Below are 20,747 nucleotides of genomic sequence, written 5' to 3' on the forward strand. Positions count from 1 at the left end.
TCCAACATTCATTCACCATATCTCAGAAACAAACCTTCGCTGCTGCTGCTGCTGCTGCTGCTGCTGCCCTCGCTGCTGCTGCTCTCAGATCCATCCTCTTCTTTCTCCTCTTCATCGTCTGAGTAGAACTTGTCATCAGATTTGGGTTGCTTTGCCTTTCCAACTACTGGTGCCCATTCTTGCACCTAAACAGATAGAGCAGAGGAAAGTGAGAACATTAAATTAATTACTGGATTGTTATTAAAAACATTCTTACAAATACCACTATTAACACAAATATGAGCATTTAGCCATTCGCAGTCTGAGAAGAGCTAAATATAGTGGATATACACACTCTGTCTCTCTCAGTCTATTTAATAAGATGCAATGGATTTAGTAAATTAACTAAATTATTATTTATCTTGGATTTGTCCAGGATAGATTTCCCTGGTTACCACATATATTTTCAGCTACATCAACAATATATTTAAAACTAAGAATTACAGCCTGCTGAAATGACCACTTGTGTTTTGCTTTATTGTTGTTTTATCAGGATCCCTGTTTACTGACACAAAGTAACAATGATGAAGCTCCTCGGAGAAAAAACGATCAATAATATCCCTCGCTGAAAAACAAAGCCCTTTAATTTTTTTAATTTTTGTTTTTAAACTTGTTATGTGGCACAAAAACTTCTTGTCTTTGAGCTAAATGGATCAGAGGAGCAAATGTTAATTTCTCCGACGCAAACCAAAATATCCCACAAACAGGTTGGAAAAAGGTGAAATTGCAGGCGAGCAAAAGTCTTTTTCAAACCACCAAATTAGTGTGAAGTGGATCAGACTGTTGCTAAAATGTTGAGGTTTGCTACAACTCCCAGTTGTTTGAAATCAAGGCTGTAAACGACTGATCACCAATGACTCTTATTTAATCAAATTTAGGGTTACTCGTATCTTTCTCTCTGCTGTTATTATGTTCTTCTTTTATTCTACTTTATATTTAAGATTACTGTGATCTTCTATCCTATTTCATTTTGACATCATTTTATATGGATCTTTTCACAATGCCTTTGTAAATATTTTAATTTGGTTAAAAGGATTGGGGTGGTGTTATTCTATATTTTTCTTGCTGTCAACAAATTTCATCTAAATATCTTATCCAATAACGTGTCAATAACGGTCTCAACAGTTCCAGACTTCCCTGTCTGTAGCTCTTAGCTCAAAGCCCACTGGTGCTTTCTGAAGTAAATCTTGAAAAATAGGTCGCAAAAATTTTGTTTCATTTTTAAGAAATTCTAAGGAATTTCCTACAACAGCTGGAGACTTTTAGCAAAGTTATTAAGAAGCAGTTGGAGCTGAAGGGCACAATCGAATCATTAATACCAGGCTTTGGACACCTTTTATCTTTAATTCCTTTTTATGTCATTTTATAAAGCAAAGGTGCCTTTTTGTTGAAAGGCACTACACACATAAAGTTGCTTAGCATTTCATCTCTAGTGCATCTGATGAGTTTTTTTTAACTTTGGTGCAGTTGAGCTGTTTAGAGCATTTTCTTTAGGTCATGCTGCCTTTTTCTGCAGCATTTATAAACCAAGGTCAGCAGTCTAACAGCTGTGTTTCTCTACATATAGAGAAGAGTCAGGCTAGACAATGTAAATGCATTGGATGAAAGACAAATAATCAAAAGCCAATGGAAATACGGGTCATAATTGTTACACTCAAAATCCATTTCAGCCGGGCACTTTATTTGATCAGTGGTGCTGAACAAGTGCTTGTAAGTGATGTTGCGGCCTCTAGTAATGCGCTGAACACAATTATCAATGAGACTTTTGAAGTGTGATGCAATACCTATTATTTAATTTTTAGCTTACGGCACTTTGCTCTTTGAATCATCATCAAAATATGAAAATCTATTTTTTAGTTCTCTGTAATTTAAACAAGGTTGAAAAGAACTAGCATCCTAAGCAGGAAAACCGATGTCTGCACGTAAACATAATTTGTAATGAACTGATAACTTGATGCCCAACTAAGTCAAGCAATTATTTTATCTGACTGATTAGATGTTTGGTTGATAACATGTCCGCAAATTGTAAGAAAACCTAAAAAATTTTCAATAGTGAAGGTTTGCCTATTGCTGAAAAAATGACTTTAATGGATTATCAAAATTGCTTTTGGCGATCAACTAAACAACTGAGCTGCAGCTCTACAATCCCTAAAAGTGAATAATGATGTATTTTATACCACTACAGGTAAAAGTAAATACTTCAAGTACTTCAAAGTTAACTTTTTCTACGATCACGCACTAATTTAATGTCAAAACAAATAGGGAGCCACAGTGTCGCCTTGTTCATGTTTGCAGAACAACATATTTTCATCCTGCAGGGACATGCTAAGTGACAGTTTGATAGTTAGCGTTAGGCCCTCATGAAGTGAAACTACTGTCTGATGTGTGACAGGTGGGTGGATTCCTTACGGGCTCGATGACCTCCACGTTCCTCACAGACTGGTCAGGAGCAACAGCTGGCCAGTCTGACAGCTCCTGGTAACCAGTAGCTTTAGTGTTGAGGCTGTGGGAGAGAGTTCCCAGCTGGAAACGGTCTCGATCTGAAATAAATAGAAAAGAAACATCAAACAAACAAAATGATGATGATGGAGAAATTAGCACAGAGGATGATTCAAAATCACCCCAGTCTTCCCTTAATGTGAGAGCCAGCAGCTAAATATCACTGTTTAACAGTGATGGAGTATTTGGATCCTTTACTTCTGCTAAAGTAGCAGGGGCATTTTTAAAAGTTTTTAAAACAGCACTTCACTGTTTGTAGGTTCTAGTAGCTAACAGAGCAAGATTTAGGAGGAGATGACTGTTTGGGTATTAGAAAAAAAAAGGAGGGTGAGGCAGGATTTCCCGCACATTCATTCATTTGTGGTGGCCCACCACAATCAAAATATCTGCTGCGAATAATACATTTTCTATTTTTGAAGCATTTATGAGGAGAGCTGTCGAAATATATATACTGTTCAGTTGTTTATTGCACCACACTCTCGCAGCGTAGATTGTACTCTGGGCACAGACAGAGCAGCAGAATGGAAGGTGCAGTGAAACTTAACCATTCATTTTGCTGAATCTAACAGTTAGCACTCACTTACAGCAGCAGCGGCTCACAAACTGCTGCTGAGGAAAAAAAAGAACTCATGGAGAGCTTGGCCTGCGCTGCATTTACAGACCCACAAAAAACTCGCAAAATACTAAAAAGGGACACCCATGTAGTCAGTCAGTCTGTCATTTTCTATAACCGTTTGTCCTCGTAAGGGTCGCGGGGGGGCTGGAGCCAATCCCAGCTGTCATCAGGCGGAAGGCGGGGTACGCCCTGGACAGCTCGCCAGACTATCACAGAGCCGAGACAAATAGACAGACAACCATACACACTCACAGTCACACCTAAGGGCAATTTTGAGTCACCAATCAACCTGAGCTGCATGTCTTTGGACTGTGGGAGGAAGCCGGAGACCCCGGAGAGAACCCACGCAGACACGGGGAGAACATGCAAACTCCACACAGAAGGGCCCCTGCCCGGACCGAACCCCGTTCCAACTGGGATTTGAACCAAGGACCCTCTTGCTGTGAGGCAACAGTGCTAACCACAAAGCCACCTTGCCGCCCACACCCATGTATTCAAAAATAATAATAATAATAAAAAAAAAAAGAAGTAATTTTAAGATGACTGAAACTTCTTGTTTTTAGTTATTATTGCTAAATTTAACATGATTAATATGATTTTATATCATTTCTGTAAAAAAGAATAAATAATATAGTAATATAATATAAATATAGTAATATAGAAAGGTTGGCTTTTTGTGGAAAAAGCACAGACACTTGCATGCTCAGTGGGCTCAGCTGACAGCAGTAAAATAAGGGGCTCTGTAGTGGGTTAACTGTTTGGGAAAATGGAGCCAAAAAAAAAAAAAAGACCACTGGTATAGTGGTCTTTTGGAGAAGTAACAGGCACACTTATATCAAGGGTAAAAAGAATAAGAAGGACAGGAAAAAGGAAAACACAGACGCGTTTCAGCATGGGGGGGCTTCATCAGGGCGTTATGATACAGCACAGGTGTGCCGGGATATAAACAGAGGTGGATTTCCGTGTTGTGTGGACATGCGATATCTAACGTCACCTGATGCGGTAATATTGTAGTGGTGGTAATGCAGAAAATGATAAATTAACTCAAGAAAAACAAGAATAAGAAAGAAAAAAGATGCAGTGGCGAAAAAAAATGTTTATAAAAGGGTTTAAAATCGATTTCTTCATAAAGACCTGGGAAAGTCATGGCATTGAAATCCTCTCTACAGAAGTTCTTAACATGGTCATCCCCTCTTGTGGTTGGTTTGATGGGTTCTGTTCCTTCTGCTTTTCAGAGAGTTTCATTACTGGAACGGGACTGGTAGAAATGTCTGGATATGGGGAAATCCATATTGGGGGTTTTATGGCGTGTTTGTGATGCGATCCTTTAGACTGCGTTTCATACGTCCCACATAGAAACATCCGCAGGAGCAGGTATTATGCATTTTTCTTCCTCCTGCTCCCATCTGTTCATGGAATGTGTTGAAAAAAAAAAAAAGTGTATCATGGGTTTTTGTTGTTTTGGAAATTGCATAATGAAATAAGAAAATAAACCAAATGTGCGAATGAGGTTCATTTTTTTGTTTTGTTGCCTTGTTTATGATGACTTGAGAAATGTACTTGTAATGTAAAATGTCTTCAATTTATGCAGACTTCTTTTGGTTGGATGATTTTGAAAAACTTACTGTGCTTTAGGAAGGGAACTTTTTTTGTTGCACATTTTCTTGTTCAAACTTGGGAAAGAAGGCAGAATATTTTAAGACTGAGACTGAGATAAGACTGAGCTGTAAAATCACTTTTAATCCCTGTAATGAAATGAAATGTGATGAATTATTTGATTGCTGCAATGGCAGTTCTGGTGTCTTATAAACCCATGAGGGTTGGGCATATTGTGTGCATCACACGAAAAATGAAGAAATCAGCCAAATAATCAATTATATGAATAAATGAATGAGAGTGGAAGTATACAGTTGCATGGAGCAGAAATACTCGAGTAAAGTACAAGTACCTTGAAAAGTGTACTTTAGTAAATGTACTTAGTAAAATTCCATCACTGGTGTATACATAAGAGGTGTTTTTCTATCAGCACCAGGCTTTTAGCATCAGCTCTCTCACACTCTCTCCTCTCTCTCCCAGTGGTCAACACAGGAAGATAATCAGTGTCTGTGCCTTGGGAGGTGCGCTCCAAAAACTGTGCTTTGCAAACCAAAAAGAGAAGGAAAAAAAAAAAACGACTTGAGTTGTGAATATTAAGAATGACAGGGGTGGTTAACACTTTCCATAAACATCCAGTAGGGTGCAAACTGCCTCTGAATTTTAATGTTGCAGGAGGCATTTTCTGTCCCTTTTGTCAAGGAGAGGAGAGAGAGAGAGAAGAGACAGCTAAATGAGAGAGATTTTTTTCCCCCTCCGAGTGTCTGAAAAAGGTTAGCATTAGCTCAATAATTTACCCATCTCATTAGTCCAAGGTAAAGGGGTCTGACCTAACTGCCCTTCAGAGAGACAGACACACCAGAATAATAAAACCACTGCCTGAATCAACTTTGCATACTACTGGAAATAGAGCCGCTCGATGTGAAATAGAGGTTCAGTTAATATCCACTCAGTGATAGGTTTTAGATGAATTACCAAACAGGAGAGGAATCTTAAATATTCTACCTATTTAAAGGATTAAATGTGTTTTAAAAGAAGTTAAAAATGCATGAAGTACCTTTGAAGGCAGACTCGAGCACTGGGGCCGGTTTGGGGGCCAGCAGGATGCGTCGGGCGTATTTGTTGAGGGCGCCACTCTTCTCGCTGGGCACTATCAGCTGTCTTATGAAGCGCGTTCGGTCTCTGATGTCGTAGTTCTGGTCGTATTTGCCGAGGTTCAGGATGTACTGGGTCAGCAGCTTCGTCTGGGAAAAGTAAGGTAACACGTAAGACAGCAGAGAAGGACAAAAATAAACATTTGAGTGAAGATTGGCGGACAATTAAACAGGTATAACAGAGCTGTGGTGAATCCCATTAAAAGGTCATGAGTCAGCACACCAAGTTTACACCAGGCCAAGGCCCCTAAAATTTGTCATTTTAATACTACTGTTTTTGTTGTTGTTTTTTCAGATTTTAAAAACAAGAAATGCCGTGCTTTATGTTAACCGCATGATGGAATGAATTTAGACACTGGTGATAACTATCTGCAAGGGAGATATTTTTTATTTTTAAATGATTTTTGTGTTATTTTAATTTATTAAAAATTGTATTATTATATTAAATTCTTTTTTAATTAATATATTTTATTTTTTATTTATTTTGTGTAAATGAAGTTTATGGTTTATGTTTCTTAAGAATCTAATAAAGTAAAAACAAAAACTTACAATAATTAAAACAAAAATTTAAAAAATGGATATATCATTTTAACTGCACATCTTATGAGGTGTTATACTTTAGGTACATACAGGAGATTTGTATTGATCTGATTATTGGATCTAAATATTGGTTAGAAGAAGACTTAGCGTATTTCCCAGAATGCTGACCCATTTCATCCTATTCCTCCAAATAGCTAAAGCTGAAATATAACTATAAACTTCATGTAGAACTAGTTAGTAAGGATATCTATCACCCCCCTTTGTTTGCTCCTTATTCCCATATTTTGGTTCTTATTACACCCTGGAGAAGTAAAAAAGGCAGAGCACTTGCACTGACACATATTATTTAGGCAGGCATAAAAACTAAAATTACTGCTGCCAAGAAGGCAACATTATAACCCAAATAATTTCCTACACCGTCTTTGTCTCCCCATCTCTCCTTCTCTATTCTCGCCGACACTTTATGGGGAGCAAGAGGTGTAATGATGTGCTCGTTTGAGGAGGCAGCGTCTGGGCTCATAAACTCGGCTCAGAGGCCAAAATCGCCCCCATCTCCCTGAATGGGCCTGGAGACACCGAGCTGCGCTCCGAGATGCTCCATTACGTTAAAGCTGTCTCGTTCACAGCTCTATATTTAAACTGAGCATTTAGCTCGCAGTTGCAGAAGCATTCAATTACTGCGAGACAACGCTGCGTCCTGTTAAATAAAACACTTAAAGGCACAATTTATGGGCCCACATTTGGATAACAGGAATCTGATTTATCTCTTTCTTTAAGAGGACCTTTTATGTGTTATTTTCTTTCATGTTTAGAATATTACAACAATGGAAGTTCATATTTCATGTGGCCAAAGTGTCAGATTATGAGGTAAATTTATGTAAAAGTAATCTGCGTGAGCTAATACTAACACAAAGACTGTTCTGATACTCTGCCAACAACTGCTTTTTTCTTTCTACTTTGAAAACAAGCTGACATCAGCTTATGGGGGATTTATTAATATGATCATCTACTCCAGGCACACTACTCCAAGTGTTCACATTATGTAGCCTACACTGCTACATGTAGCTACATGCTAACGTCGAGGAAACACGTCATCTTGGTTGTCACTGTCGTTAGTTTCCACCTGACTTCGGATAATATTTCAGAGATGATTTTTGGGGGGCGTCTGGTGGCTGAGTGAATAGAGCGGACGCCCTATATACAGAGGTTGCATCTTCGCCACAGCAGCCGTGGGTTCGATTCCAGCCTCAGCCATTTGCTGTGTGTGGCTCCCCTCTCTCTCCCCTTTCACTCTCAAACTATCCTGTCAGTTACAGTCAAAAAAGCCCCAAAAAATAATCTTAAAAAATGATGATGTTTGGGGCATTTTGCTTTTATTTAACAGGACAGTTATAAATGAAAGGGGGAGACAGAGGGGATGACATGTAGCCAAGGGCCGAGGTTGGAACTAAACCAACAGCCCCTGCAGCACGGACATAGCCTTTGTATGGGGCGCCTGCTCTACCAGGTGAGCGACCCCCATGGGATACAGGTCCGGCTCAGGCAAATATTCCCAGTAGATGTTCCGGTCTAGTTCAGCTTACTTGACGTGGTCTTTCATGCTTTTCTTTCCGGTTAATATCCACTGCCTCACTATGTTGCCTTTCTGTTTGTATTCAAGGTGACACAAAAAAGGGCAAAGTGCCTGCGTGCTTTCGCAACATTAATGCGGTGGTGTGTTTTCCATACAATAACTGCCTCAGGCTCAGATCAGTTCAAACATTAAAAAAAGTAAAACTCTCTTCGGCTTGGGTCGGGTCAGAATGGAAATCTGCCGACCAAGCTGCACTTTATGATGGATCTGGGTTGGGAAGATTTAGGTTAAGTAGCTTTCAGGTGTTCACAGACAGTATGAGAGAATTTTTGACAGTTAAGAATGTAAAGATGTTCAGGGTTTCCCACCAACTTGTTTATCTGTAGTGTCCCGCTACGATTAACACCACCACAAATAGCTTTTTTTAATTTTGGAGATGGACTGTTTATTAGGAGTGCTGTTAAAATATGCATACCGTTCAGTTATTCATTGCATCACAATCTCGGAGAGCAGCGTGTACTCTGGGTACAGACGGAGAAGCAGTTCATCAGGCATAACGAAAGTGAAACTTAACCATTTATTCTGATGGATATAGAAGTTTGCATTCACTCGCAGCTGCTGTTCCTCTTATCCACTGATCTGATTTGATTATTTCTGAATGGATCGACAGATTAATTACTGGTATCCACCCCACAAGCGAGAGGGGGAAAAAAGAGCTCAAGGAGAGCTACGTCTGTGCTGCATTGACTGAGCAAATTCAGAGAGGGGACACATAATGATACAATTAAACATACATGTATTTAAAAAAACAAAAAAGATGCTCTGGTAGAAGTCCAGAATTTTAGTATGAACCTAAAATCAGCATAATAACAATAGGTTCCCTTTTAACCCCTTTAAAAAAATAAGCCCCAACACAATAAAAGTCTCCTAGCACTTGATGATCAATGTCGTACCTGCTTGGAGTTGGTCAGGTAGAGTTTGGCTGCTAGGTTGACAGTCTGCAGCTTGACTATGTCCTCCTCTGCTGTGAAAGTCTTTGCCATCTTACGGAGGACGTCAGGTGCAATTTTGGGCACCCTCTCGCAGTACTCCCCCATCAGCCACAGGATGCTGGCTCGGGCCATGGGGACCTGCAGGTTTGGGTGACAAACCAAAGAGAAAAAGCAGCAGTTAAAATATATTTGTTCCTGTCCGAACTTTTATGTTGAACATAAACAAATGAATCAACAGTACGAAAAGCACAACGGTGTCGTACAGTGATGTTGTCAAAGAGCTTGGCCATGTGTTTGATGATCTCGCTGTGCTGGGTAGGCTGAGTCTGCAGCAACTTCTTGATCACCACCACACTCTCGGCCACTACAGTCTCTGCAAGGACAAAAATCAGAGAGGTTCTCATAAAAGAAACAAAAGCAGGCAGTCACAGCACCTTAATGTACCAAGGAAGGTAAAAACTCAGATATCTGTAATCTGTGAATACCGTCTCTGTTGGAAAGCAGCAGCACCAGGCCGTTGAGACAAGTGTCTGTCACCTCAGTGATGTTGGTGGCACACCTGCCGATGGCCTGGATGGTGGCCGCTGCAAACGCCTTGTCCTGGCTCTTGACGTAAGTCTGAAAAACAGACAAGACGAGGACAGTGAAGAGGAACTGTTTAAAACTCACAAAGAAAGTGTAATACCCCAAAATCATTGATGCCAATTGCTGCTAATAATCGAGAAACAAAAAAAACACCTGAAATTCCCTCAGAATAGTGGAGATGTTTGCTTCATTGGCCAGGTTGGTCAGGATCTCCAACTATAAAAATTCAGAGAGATGAGAGACTGTGAGGCAGTGGCAGAGCAAAGTGGGAAAGAGTGCAAATAAAGTCAATACAAACACTTCAAGATTATCGATAAGGTGCAAATGTACACCCAGTTAGTGCTGGTACTTCAACCACACACATAACTAGTAAAAGAGGGTGCTGCACAATGCACAACAGTAGTAGCATAACGGGGGATTACACTGGGCAGGTTTCCATTAACCCTAAACTTTAAAGTGTGAATATAAAATTTCCCTAATGGAAATATGAATTTTGAAAAAACTCGCATTTATCACAATAAAGTTTTTACAGTTGCATGAGGTAGTATTTCAGGCGATTTCAAAGAAGCCATATTTCACAAAACTGCAATGAAAACACTTTTTTTGCTTTTCTAGGTCACATGATGCTATGGCTATGTGCTTGTCAGTAGGAACTGGCTCCCTCATGAAGCAGCAGGAGCTACAAGAGCTGTTATTGCATCACATAACTCTTCAAAAGTTAAGTGGATGATCCGAAGTTTTGAATCCACAATTCCTCTGTGAAATCGTGGACTATCACCTCCCAGAAATCCCTCATATGTGGCTGCTACCATGTATAAGGGGCTTGCCTTTCCATTATCACTCGCGTAACACGCCTACGTGGCCTTGGATTGGAAATAATAACAGCAAGTGCAGTAGTTGCAAAAGAAATAAAGCTGCTAATGTTTTGAACATCCATCACCATGCCTCTTGGAATGTTGTCACGAGAGGAAAAGTTGCATAACATCACTCAGTGGAAATGTTTTATTGACATTTCATCACTTAAGTTTTGCACCAATCTACAATGGAAATCTGCCTACTGTGCATTGGGTGCTCAGTTTCAAGCAGTTTTCTACTTTAAATAAGACCTGAAATAGCAACAATCTTTTCTACAAAAACTAAAATTTCTCCTGCCAAAATTTTTCACGTTTATAAAAAGATAACGAGCAACCACAGAGTGAAATTCTTTCAAACACAAACTCAAAATAAACTGGTCGTTACCTTCAGTGTTTTGATGTGTGTGGCGTCTGTAGATCTCACATAGAAACTCTTCATGAAGGGCTCAAACATCCCCTGTTTGGAGACAATTCATGCTGTTAGATCAGTTAATGAATGAAGACACTGTATTGTACTGCTTTCCACAGGCACAGTTACCTTCCTCTGAATGGACATCGTAGCTATATTCTGAAGCACGATGTACTGCACCTCTCTGTGCCACAAAGGAAAAACAAAATTATATAGTCAGACTGCAAAAACATGGATGCAGAGATACATGAACTTGTGTGTCAAAAGAAGGTGGTAAGTCATTCATCACAGCTGACTCAGGAGAAGGCAGCATATATTATAGAGTTTTTGCATTACCTGTGGCTTCTTAGTAGTCGAACCAGTGACTTGGTGACAATGTTGACTTCATGCTTAGGGGCCAAATGCCAATAGAGCTGAGCGACAGACATCACCACCTAAAACACACCAGACACAGTCAGAGATTATTTAAATACCCGTTCGTTTTAATCCCACTTGAAACATTTTGCAGACTGGCTTCGAGGCAAAGGTGGAGGATGTATTCAGATCCATAAATTAAAAAAAACTGATAACAAAGTTTGAAAATACTCCACTACAAGTAAAAGCATAACAAAAAAGTATGTATCAGCAAAATCAGCTTACAGTATGAAAAGCGAGAGTATTAATTGTGAAGTAATTTGTTCCCTGTTAGTGTTTTTTCTTTTTTTCTTTTTGGATTAACCCATATACCTTAAATCAACATCAGTTATCTTGTGTTTGGGTCAGACACTTTTCACAAGCATTTACACCTCTGAAACCTGAGGAAATTGCTCTGATTTCTTTTGAAGACATGGAAAAAAGGCAATGGGCGAATTGGCAAGAAATGTCCTGCCAATTGCAAAAATAAATAAATAAATGAATAAAAATAAAAAATATCTTGCCCAAGGACACTTTGACATGCAGACAGGAGGAGCTGGGGTTTGAACTCGCTCTACCTCCTGTGCCACAGATGCTCAGCATAAATCTACTTGGTTAAATTTCATGGTAATAGTTTTGCTTTATACTTTTGTTTTAATTTTTACCAACTTTGCAGAATGTGCTACGAGCTTTTTACTCTCCAGCGCTGTTACATTTCCTTCAATTTATGTTTTTTAACACCCAGGAAAGCACTTTGTAACCTCTTAGTGCTTTATTGTTATCATTATTACACCACCATCAGTATATTGCCCAGACCTTCCCAAGCTGAAATAAAATCCCTCCACATGCATCTCTTCGGGCTCTACAAAGGCACTCATGACACGACTCTGTAAAGGCAATTTTTCAGCTGAGCTTTAAATAGCAGGCGGACGTGTGTCCATCGTTGCAGGCAGAATGAAAGGGCTCAGGCGTCTATGAAGATGGAGGATGTCACCATGTTGTCGCGTGTAAAAGACACAGCATGTCACATTTTAATCAACACTTTCATTTGGGAGCATTTTTCCTCCCACTGGTACACAGCGACAGAGACCTTGAGACTCCTGGGTGATGGAGATCTGCACTCACTATGTTTTTTATCTTTCTATTTTAATCTTGGGAGTTGCACTATGGCAGGTGTGTGTGTGTGTGTGTGTGTGTGTGTGTGTGTGTGTGTGTGTGTGTGTGTGTGTGTGTGTGTGTGTGTGTGTGTGCGTGCGTGCGTGCATGCTTGTGTGTGTAAGAAAAGGTATCTTAAAATGCATTACTGCTAGGAAGTGAATTTAAAAGTACATGTGCGTCCATAAAGCAGCACTGTTGTAGCTTTTATCTCTAAGACAACGGTGAGATACGAGCAGAGGCCGCGCTCAGAAACCTTGATCAGTGTTTATATCTCTCGACAGGTTGAAAAGCAGCACACACACTTACACCCCCAACTCCTAATGGCTTGAATATAGCTGTATAAGTCTGTTTAAGTGTCTGGCTAACTCACAGCAGTGTTCCGGCTCTGCAGCAGAGGTTTGGTGTTCCTCAGCAGCAGTCGGTGATCTGGATCCATGATATAAGGCTTGGCCTCCGTCTGGTCTCTTTTCTCCTCGGAGTCAGAGTCATAGAAAGCCTTCTCATTGTTCTCATCAAACGTGGCACCCTGAAAAACAAAAAGCACAATGAACACACTAAACATTTTGCAGTGGATTTTTGTAAACTAAAGTTTCCCAAACTCCTATTTTATTGCCCTCCCTGTGGATTGAGCAAATGAAGCGGCACACTAGCTTGTTAAATACTTTATATTTGAATTTTTGATTTTTCAATTATAGTTATATTTTTCAATGCATCAAGAATAAATTACTATCTTAATTTCAGTCATAAAGTAGAGCCTTTTATAAAATTTTCAGATCCACATTTACTTTTTTTTTTTTTTTAATTCAAATCCAATTCAGTTTTGTGCAATGTATAATCATATCGTAGTCAAATCAGGACTGCTCTAACATTAACATTAAAGACACAGAATCACAGTAATATGTTTTTAAATCCTCAAGAAGCAAACAAAAAATAAATAAATAAATAAAATAGATAAATAAGTAAATAAGTAAATTAAAATAATAATAGTAATAATCATAATACAATTTAAAATATATAATAATAATAATAATAATAATAATAATAATAATAATAATAGTTATAATAATAAAAATGTCTGATTTTTACAAAATGTATAACAGTCATTTAAAAATACAAAGACTGTAAATCAGGATTGGTTAATTTGACAGTATATACCATAAAACAGCAGAAATGTGTCGACAGGTAGAGATTTTGCATGGTAGATATGCAGGGCAGGCTATGTAGCAAATAAGGGATGGATTTTTGCATTAACTTATGATTCTTGTGTGATCTTTCATATCTAGCAACCCTGAAAGGTGACATACTTTGAGCAGACATGGAGGATGTGGATCGTCCATATCCGAATGCAGCCAGGAATCGCTCTTTTTCCCCACCTACCGTGTTAGTTGGACCTAGTCATTATTGGTTTTGGTCTTTTGGTGCGATTTGTTTGATTATAAAGTGTCACCAGACCTTTAAGATCAGATAGTTGGACTCATAAAACAGGATTTATGCAGAGAGATCATGTCCCTTTGGTGTTTTACTGTGGAAGGTTTTTACATTTGATGTGCTGACATGATGGTAGCATGACCAGGAATTGCTACCATTTTTGGACTGCCTGCCTACTACTCAAAATACTTACAAAGATTAAAATCATAATATTATATAATATATAATATATATATAATATTATATAATATCATTATATATATATATATAATTATATAATATATAATATGGGGAATTGCCACTTCATGGATCTGGATCTGCTTTGGTTAAAATAAGTGCCTCACCTCTTTCCAGGGACTGATGAACTGCGTCCTGGCGTAGCGCGTCAGCATGGAGATAATGACCACCTGGCCCCACTCCTCCACATCCACCAACAGGTTGCACAGCTTTCTGTAGTTTTTATGGATCAGGTCAATGCGATCTGGACACACCTCCTCAAAAGCCATCACCACACTGCCGGCTACCAGCTACAGAAAAGAACAAAGCAAATAAAAGAACAGAGAGAAACAAATGAGGAAAACGCTGCTGTTTATTTATTTCTCTCCAGTATTAACATTCAAGTTAATGAAAGGATACAGCACAGTTTTGTTCAGACTAATTGAACAAATGTATCTCTTAAAGGGCCTTAACATTAAGACTCTTGAGAAATAAAAGACTGGCATAACCCTGGTCAAAATAAAGTACTATTACTGTACTTAGAAACACACACTTTACCACTTTGATTACAATACACACAGTTCAGTAGTTAGAGGATAATTAGAAGGAAAATGTCTGAGCTTTAATTCAATTATTTTACACAACCAAGTGAGAGAAATCCATCAATGAGAGCATTTTCTCATTTTTTCAAGTAAATTATATTTTTTTCTTCTCAGGTACAAAACTCATTTTATGTTCATTTCATGGGGAAAGGGGGACAGGGAGGAATCAGCAGCTGAGAGAGCCGATAATCAACTGTGTTTTATTGGTAGGAGGAAAAAACCCATTTGGCTGTTGCCTGCCCCCCCACCACCACCCAACTGCCTGCTGGCCCGCTGACTGACTGTGAGAGTGAGTGAGTGACACGGAGGTGTATTAATATGCAAACAGCATTATCATGGGCAGGCGAGGGTGAAGAAGAGAAAGGGAGCAGAATCTGGTCTTCCCAATTAAAGCCTTCTGGCCCCCGGTGGCCCTGTGGGAACCCAGTGCATTTACCCATCAGCATTGTCATGAGCCTGCATTGATTGTGACTGCATGTGTGTGTATATGTATGTGTGTGAAAAGTGTGTGTGCATGGCTGCCGTCTGTAGATTCTCTGAGAAATCTGCTTCTTCTATCCGAGCGATGATTAGCTTTTCTGACAGTCACACGCTAACGCTGATGAATGGATCACTGGAGGATCAAACTAAACTACATTTTATGGTATCACACTGATGTATGAAGTTAGATTTAGTGAGTGACCCACAGATGTTCCAGTCACATTTGAGCATTGACACCTGCAGATAGATCCAGCAAGGGTAATTACATGACGAAACTAGCTTAATGCCAACATGTAAATGCATGTTATCATACATAATAGTGTCATTTCCGAGGCTGCAGTTTGCTTTGCTGGAAAACTGTGAGGGGTTTTTAACATTATGTCCAATCCATTTATACTAATAAATGAAAGAAAGGGCAGGCTAAATAACAGAAAAACCTCTATGTGTGATGTTTAAAATCAACAGCAGCAACTACATCATCCAAACGCCCCTCCTAAAGAAAAGAGGAAAAAAAATTCCAGAACCTTCATGAGGGAGGAATTTTTATTGTATTAAAGTGCAATAGTTTTAGCTTGGAGTACCGCATGAACAGGCAACGGGGTGTTTGTCTGACCGTTGAGACATCTTTTATTAAAGGTCCAGTGTGTAGATTTAGTGCCATCTAGTGGTGAGGCAACAAACCCAAGCTTCTGCTGTGTGCCAAGCGCCAATTTGCTGAGTGATGCCTTACTTTGCTTTGCTCTGCTTCTGATTGGCTTACCCTGACATTTACCCTAACCCTAACCAATCCCACTCCTCTTGCCTACATCTAACCAATCCAACCAACAAAGGCAGCGAGTACTAACCAATTATAAGAAAACGGGGATGGGTCATTCCTTTGCTATTCTAGGATTGGCAAATTTGCATGCTGAATGTATGTATTTCATGTAGGAGAAATATGGTGGTTGACACAAAAATTAAATGGCCTTATCTAGAGCCAGTGTTCCGAAACAACATGGCAGACCCCATAGACAGTGACCTTCTCTGTATGTAGGTACAAACAGCTCATTCTATGGTAACAAAAAAAAATCTCATTTTCAGGTGATTGTACGCTGTAGAAAATACATTTTTAAATATTACATTTAACTTCTGCAACTATATCCCCCTAAATTCTACACACTCAACCTTTAAGAGTTTAGTATTATTAAGAACTTATATTTGTAGTTATTATCTGAATGTGGGCTGGGCAATTTATCAATTTTATAATTATATTTGACAAGAGATTAGATATGTCCTAAAACTGTTTATATTGTGGTAAGTGTTGTCTTTTCCTGGTTGTAAAATCTGCATCACAGTGATGTTTTTTTCTCAATTTACCAGACTGTTCTAGCTGTTCTATTATTACTATTATTACATTGTGTAAATATTTTGTGGAAGTACCAATATTCAGTCCTATAACGCCATTGTAATATCAACATTTACGTCTTTGGTTAAAAAAAACAAACAAAAAAAAAACATGATATTCAATTTTTTTCATTCAGTAACTGCTATCCGCCTACCAGTAAATAAGATGACATTCACAGATGACAGTGGTCAGTGTTTTTCTGTTGTGTCTGAGCAATTTTGCACAGGATAAAAAGCAGGACTCAAGAGTAATGGTCCTGCCATCCCAGGGACATTAGAAAATATATCTGGGACGAAAAGAAATCTTTCCCAGGATGCTTTAGAAACAAAATGACGCAGTCAACTCACTATCGATGCATCAGGGGACGCATCATTTTGTTTCCCTGATAATGTGACATTGTGAACCATGAATCCATGTTGGAAGAGAGCAAGTTAACATCAGCTGTTAGCTGTTAGCTAGTGGCAAGAGCCAGTGGTTTCAGAGGTTTCATTGAGGTACACTACGATGGGTTCATGCTCTATTCAGTAAAACTGAGTATTGGGCGATGGTCAGTTATGACGTTATCATGATGTGTTTAAATGTATTCTAGTACAGTTTTGTTTTTGGCAAAAAAAGTAAAACAAACTTGAATAAATATAGTTGTTTTAAGGACTGCTGATTTTCTGAGCAATACAAAATAGATACCAAATAGGGGATTGTGATATATCACAAAGGCTTTCGAAGCAATTATTTTAAAATGTTCCTAATGTGAAAGGTTATATCAAAGACTGTTTCATAAATTAATGTGGTTACATTTGTCTTCATTCAAAGATGGTTAATTAAGGACTGTTCAGTTTTTCTTTATAATGAAGATTTTTGATTAGTTATTTTAAGTTATTTTAAACACTGGTATTGGCCTAAAATTCCACAATCGGTGCATTTCTAAATAGAATATAATCGATTTTTTTCTGGGATTAATAAAAAAGTAGTTGTAATGAAAGCTGTTCACAATATATACATACAATATCATGGCTTGTACCTATCAATATTTGAGCAGCTTCGCATCTTGAAGCACAGCACACAGTGAATATCTCTGCCAACATTTTCTACTGTAGACAAACGTACTCAAAGCAGTCAATTAGAATATATTTATATCCAGCATGTTGTGGTGTGTATTTTTACTCCCCTGGCGTTCTCCCAGGGCCTCTGCTGTCTCTGAGGCTATTACAGGCAGCTCTGTTCCTCAGCATGTGGATGCTGCTCCAAGGCTTTGTGCATTCTCCACCAACTTCCCCCATTAGACACAGCTCCAAGGTAAACTACATGCACCATCAACAAAACTGACACCCCAATCTATGGAGTTCATACACCTCCTCCCCCTCCTCGACCATATTATCTACCCTGCGTGACAAGCCGGTAATGGAAAAATCACACTAAGCAAATGGTTCTTCTAATAACAATAAATTTCCTATAAAATTATGAAGGGCCCAAACCGTTTCCTTGCATCTATTTTGCTATGAATTCTAATTAGGGTGCCAGGGAGGCAGAGAGTGCTGGGTCATCACGCCATAGACAACGTGCGCCTTTTTGATTGATGGCCCGATGTGGGGTCGGCCTATCCTCCCTTCGCTCGCTCCTCTCCTGCTCTCTTCCTCCTCCCTCCTTTTTCTCTTAAATTAATGGGCATCTCACCTAGCACCTGATCATAGCGCCCACCCCCCCCACCCGCCTTTCTCTTCTCATTTCAATTTTGCAGAAGGTGCAGAGGGGTGGGGTGGTAGGAGGGATCGATCATTTATCTTGTAATGGCTGGATAATAGATCCATCACGGTAAAACAGCTGCACAAACTCCTATGTTGTCTCTGTCATCGGCCCTTCCCATTTTCTCTTTAAACCATGCTGCCTATAAGCAGGCCCCCCGTGTGTCACAGCCATTTAGCCAAACAGGCACATCTGTAAAGGTAAATGTCAGGAGGCCTGGACAATGCCACAGACTGGAACAATAACCAAATGTTTCCTCCTCCTGTAGGCAGCATACTGACATCAGCTAAACACCAGTTACCTCAATTAATTAACTTATTTGCTGTTAAATTGATTCATTAATGTCCGATATGGTAAAACTGTGTTACAAACCTCAAGATGTCAAAGGCAAAGTGAGGTGACGGCAGAGTGTTTGAACAGCGTTTCTTTTCCATTTTAACACAGCAGAACAAACACAAGTGCAATTAATAGCATTAAAATGTTCGGGATTATTTAAGTGGGGCTGTATGAGATACTACTCTGTGTAGTGCACTTACTCAGTGCAATACACACAGTAGTTGGTGGTCAGTGCACTCCCAGTTTGCAGAAAAAGAGGGGGCGTGCACCCCACAGCTCAGCTCAGGGTTGATATCAAAACATGTTTTAGCCACTTTAAAAAATAACCACAACCCTAACCCTACCTTAAAAATACAATATCAGTCTAAGTGTACGCTAACGCTAAGTTTTGTGTCAGTCAGATCGCGTAACAGCCGCTAACAGCACTTTCTGACCCAAACAGCTGAGGGGGGGCTGATGAGAAATGTAGTGCCAAAGGAAAAAGGCTGTGTGACAGACAGGTAAAGCAATTAAAATACTGTATAGAATCCACTTAAACTGACATTAATGGGTTTTTTGTGGAGTGTGTGCTCTGTCTGTTTCTGCAAGCTGGGAGCATGCACCCACTGCCTGCTACTGTATGTTTTACACAAACTATTCATAAGTATTTTATACAGCCCCACTTCTAATAATCACTTTAGGGACACCTGATGGAACTAACCCAAACCATGATCTTAAACCTAACCAAGTGCTTTTCAGTGCCTAAACCTAGCCAGACCTTAACCACAGCGACTGTCATATCATATAACAGTGAGACATGCTGTTATAAAGTGGCTCTTGAGAGTTTTGCAAATCCAGGGCAACCATTTAGCCACAAACACAACAGGAAGAGGATAGTGCTTTTGTTTTCCCTGGGTAGCTATCCCCAGTTACCAAAGAGTAATGGTGTATGGTGGAACAACCGAAATATCTGTGAACAAACAAGGTAACTTTAGGGTTAACGCTGGGTTTTTAGTATTACAAAACGGGTTCACTTTTTACCAGGAGAAATCCCCATGGGAACTTATGCTGAAGAGCTAACATGCTCCACAGCAACTTCAAGGTATCAGATAACCACCTGTCAAACTCTCCGACCTCTGACCAATCACATCACTGGAAAAAAATTTGTCCTGACATGGGCGAAAGTCTAGAGTGATGGGTAAAAACAGTTAACATTTTTTTTCATGAGACTAGTAGAATAATTTTGCCCCAGGCTTTGTGTGTCCACTCTGGCTTTAAAACAAAGACTCTCACACAGGGAGAGATCATTTAGGACACTAAAAATATGATGATTTTTAGTTGTTTTTTCTGTAATTGTGAAAATTTTAATATATTCCCACAGTGATATCTAACAGTGTAGCTGATTTTACTCTGATTCATCACTGCAGCTCAGAATAACATGAGTCACCTGTGTGACGATCACTGAAAATAACATTATTATCTTTTAATAGATAAATAATCAACACAATTAACTGGCTCCTGTTATTTTAAATAGGGGTATATAGGGGATAATTTATTGTAATTTATAGGGGTAATTTATAGGGGGTAATTTTAAATTTGGGTCAGATAAACAACATCAGTCATTAACAATGCTACTTTTCCACACATTGGCAGAAACAGTCTGGCAGTACTTTAAGTGTTTTTACACATCATTTGGAGTAGTTTCTTCATCATCCATCTTAAGCAAAAATATACTCACCTTCATGTATTTTAAGTCTTGGCCTTCTATTAAAAAATTAAAAAAGTTTCTACATCTTCTTTTTCTGCTGTAAGACTACAGGATGTCATTTACATTTTAACACCAACCGATAGGATTTTTTGCTGTCACATAAATAGAACGTCACCAGAGGTTAACAGTATCAGGCTACCATATCAGAGGCTATCATATCATAATTTAAGACGTACCTCATTCATGGTTCTGATGACGCCACTCCTGATTAACAACCTCGCCTCTTTCACGTAAACGCGATCGAGACTGGATAGGGAAAATCCAGAGTTGACTGAGGAAATTTATAACCAGCTTTGTAGTACCCAAGCCCCAGAAGTGCGCCAGGCTCTGATGCAAATTTTATAGTGGCCAAACGTGGATCATGTGATGCCCACGGGCCCAGAAAGACTTTTCTCATTGACTTCACATA

At 39.1% G+C, this 20,747-nt stretch overlaps 1 protein-coding gene across 4 annotated transcripts in view; it reads right to left on the reverse strand.

The window, feature by feature from the left end:
• The window catches only part of ap3b1a (adaptor related protein complex 3 subunit beta 1a), a 100,631-nt gene that overhangs the window by 59,344 nt on the left and 20,540 nt on the right, over window positions 1-20,747 (reverse strand). For all 4 annotated transcript variants that reach the window (XM_088070700.1, XM_088070699.1, XM_088070701.1 and 1 more), the window contains exons 7-18: window positions 14,178-14,360; window positions 12,776-12,931; window positions 11,191-11,288; window positions 10,984-11,038; window positions 10,831-10,902; window positions 9,745-9,807; window positions 9,492-9,624; window positions 9,270-9,379; window positions 8,968-9,144; window positions 5,805-5,991; window positions 2,449-2,579; window positions 35-185 (exon numbers count right to left, since the gene is read on the reverse strand). In XM_088070700.1, the coding sequence (XP_087926826.1) occupies window positions 35-185; window positions 2,449-2,579; window positions 5,805-5,991; window positions 8,968-9,144; window positions 9,270-9,379; window positions 9,492-9,624; window positions 9,745-9,807; window positions 10,831-10,902; window positions 10,984-11,038; window positions 11,191-11,288; window positions 12,776-12,931; window positions 14,178-14,360 (1,516 nt within the window). The remainder of the gene's footprint in view (window positions 1-34; window positions 186-2,448; window positions 2,580-5,804; window positions 5,992-8,967; window positions 9,145-9,269; window positions 9,380-9,491; window positions 9,625-9,744; window positions 9,808-10,830; window positions 10,903-10,983; window positions 11,039-11,190; window positions 11,289-12,775; window positions 12,932-14,177; window positions 14,361-20,747) is intronic.

This window comes from Plectropomus leopardus, chromosome 20 (genome assembly GCF_026936395.1).
Source record: "Plectropomus leopardus strain MGB_pleo_1.0 chromosome 20, ASM2693639v1, whole genome shotgun sequence".
In the NCBI taxonomy this organism is placed as follows: Eukaryota; Metazoa; Chordata; class Actinopteri; order Perciformes; family Serranidae; genus Plectropomus; species Plectropomus leopardus.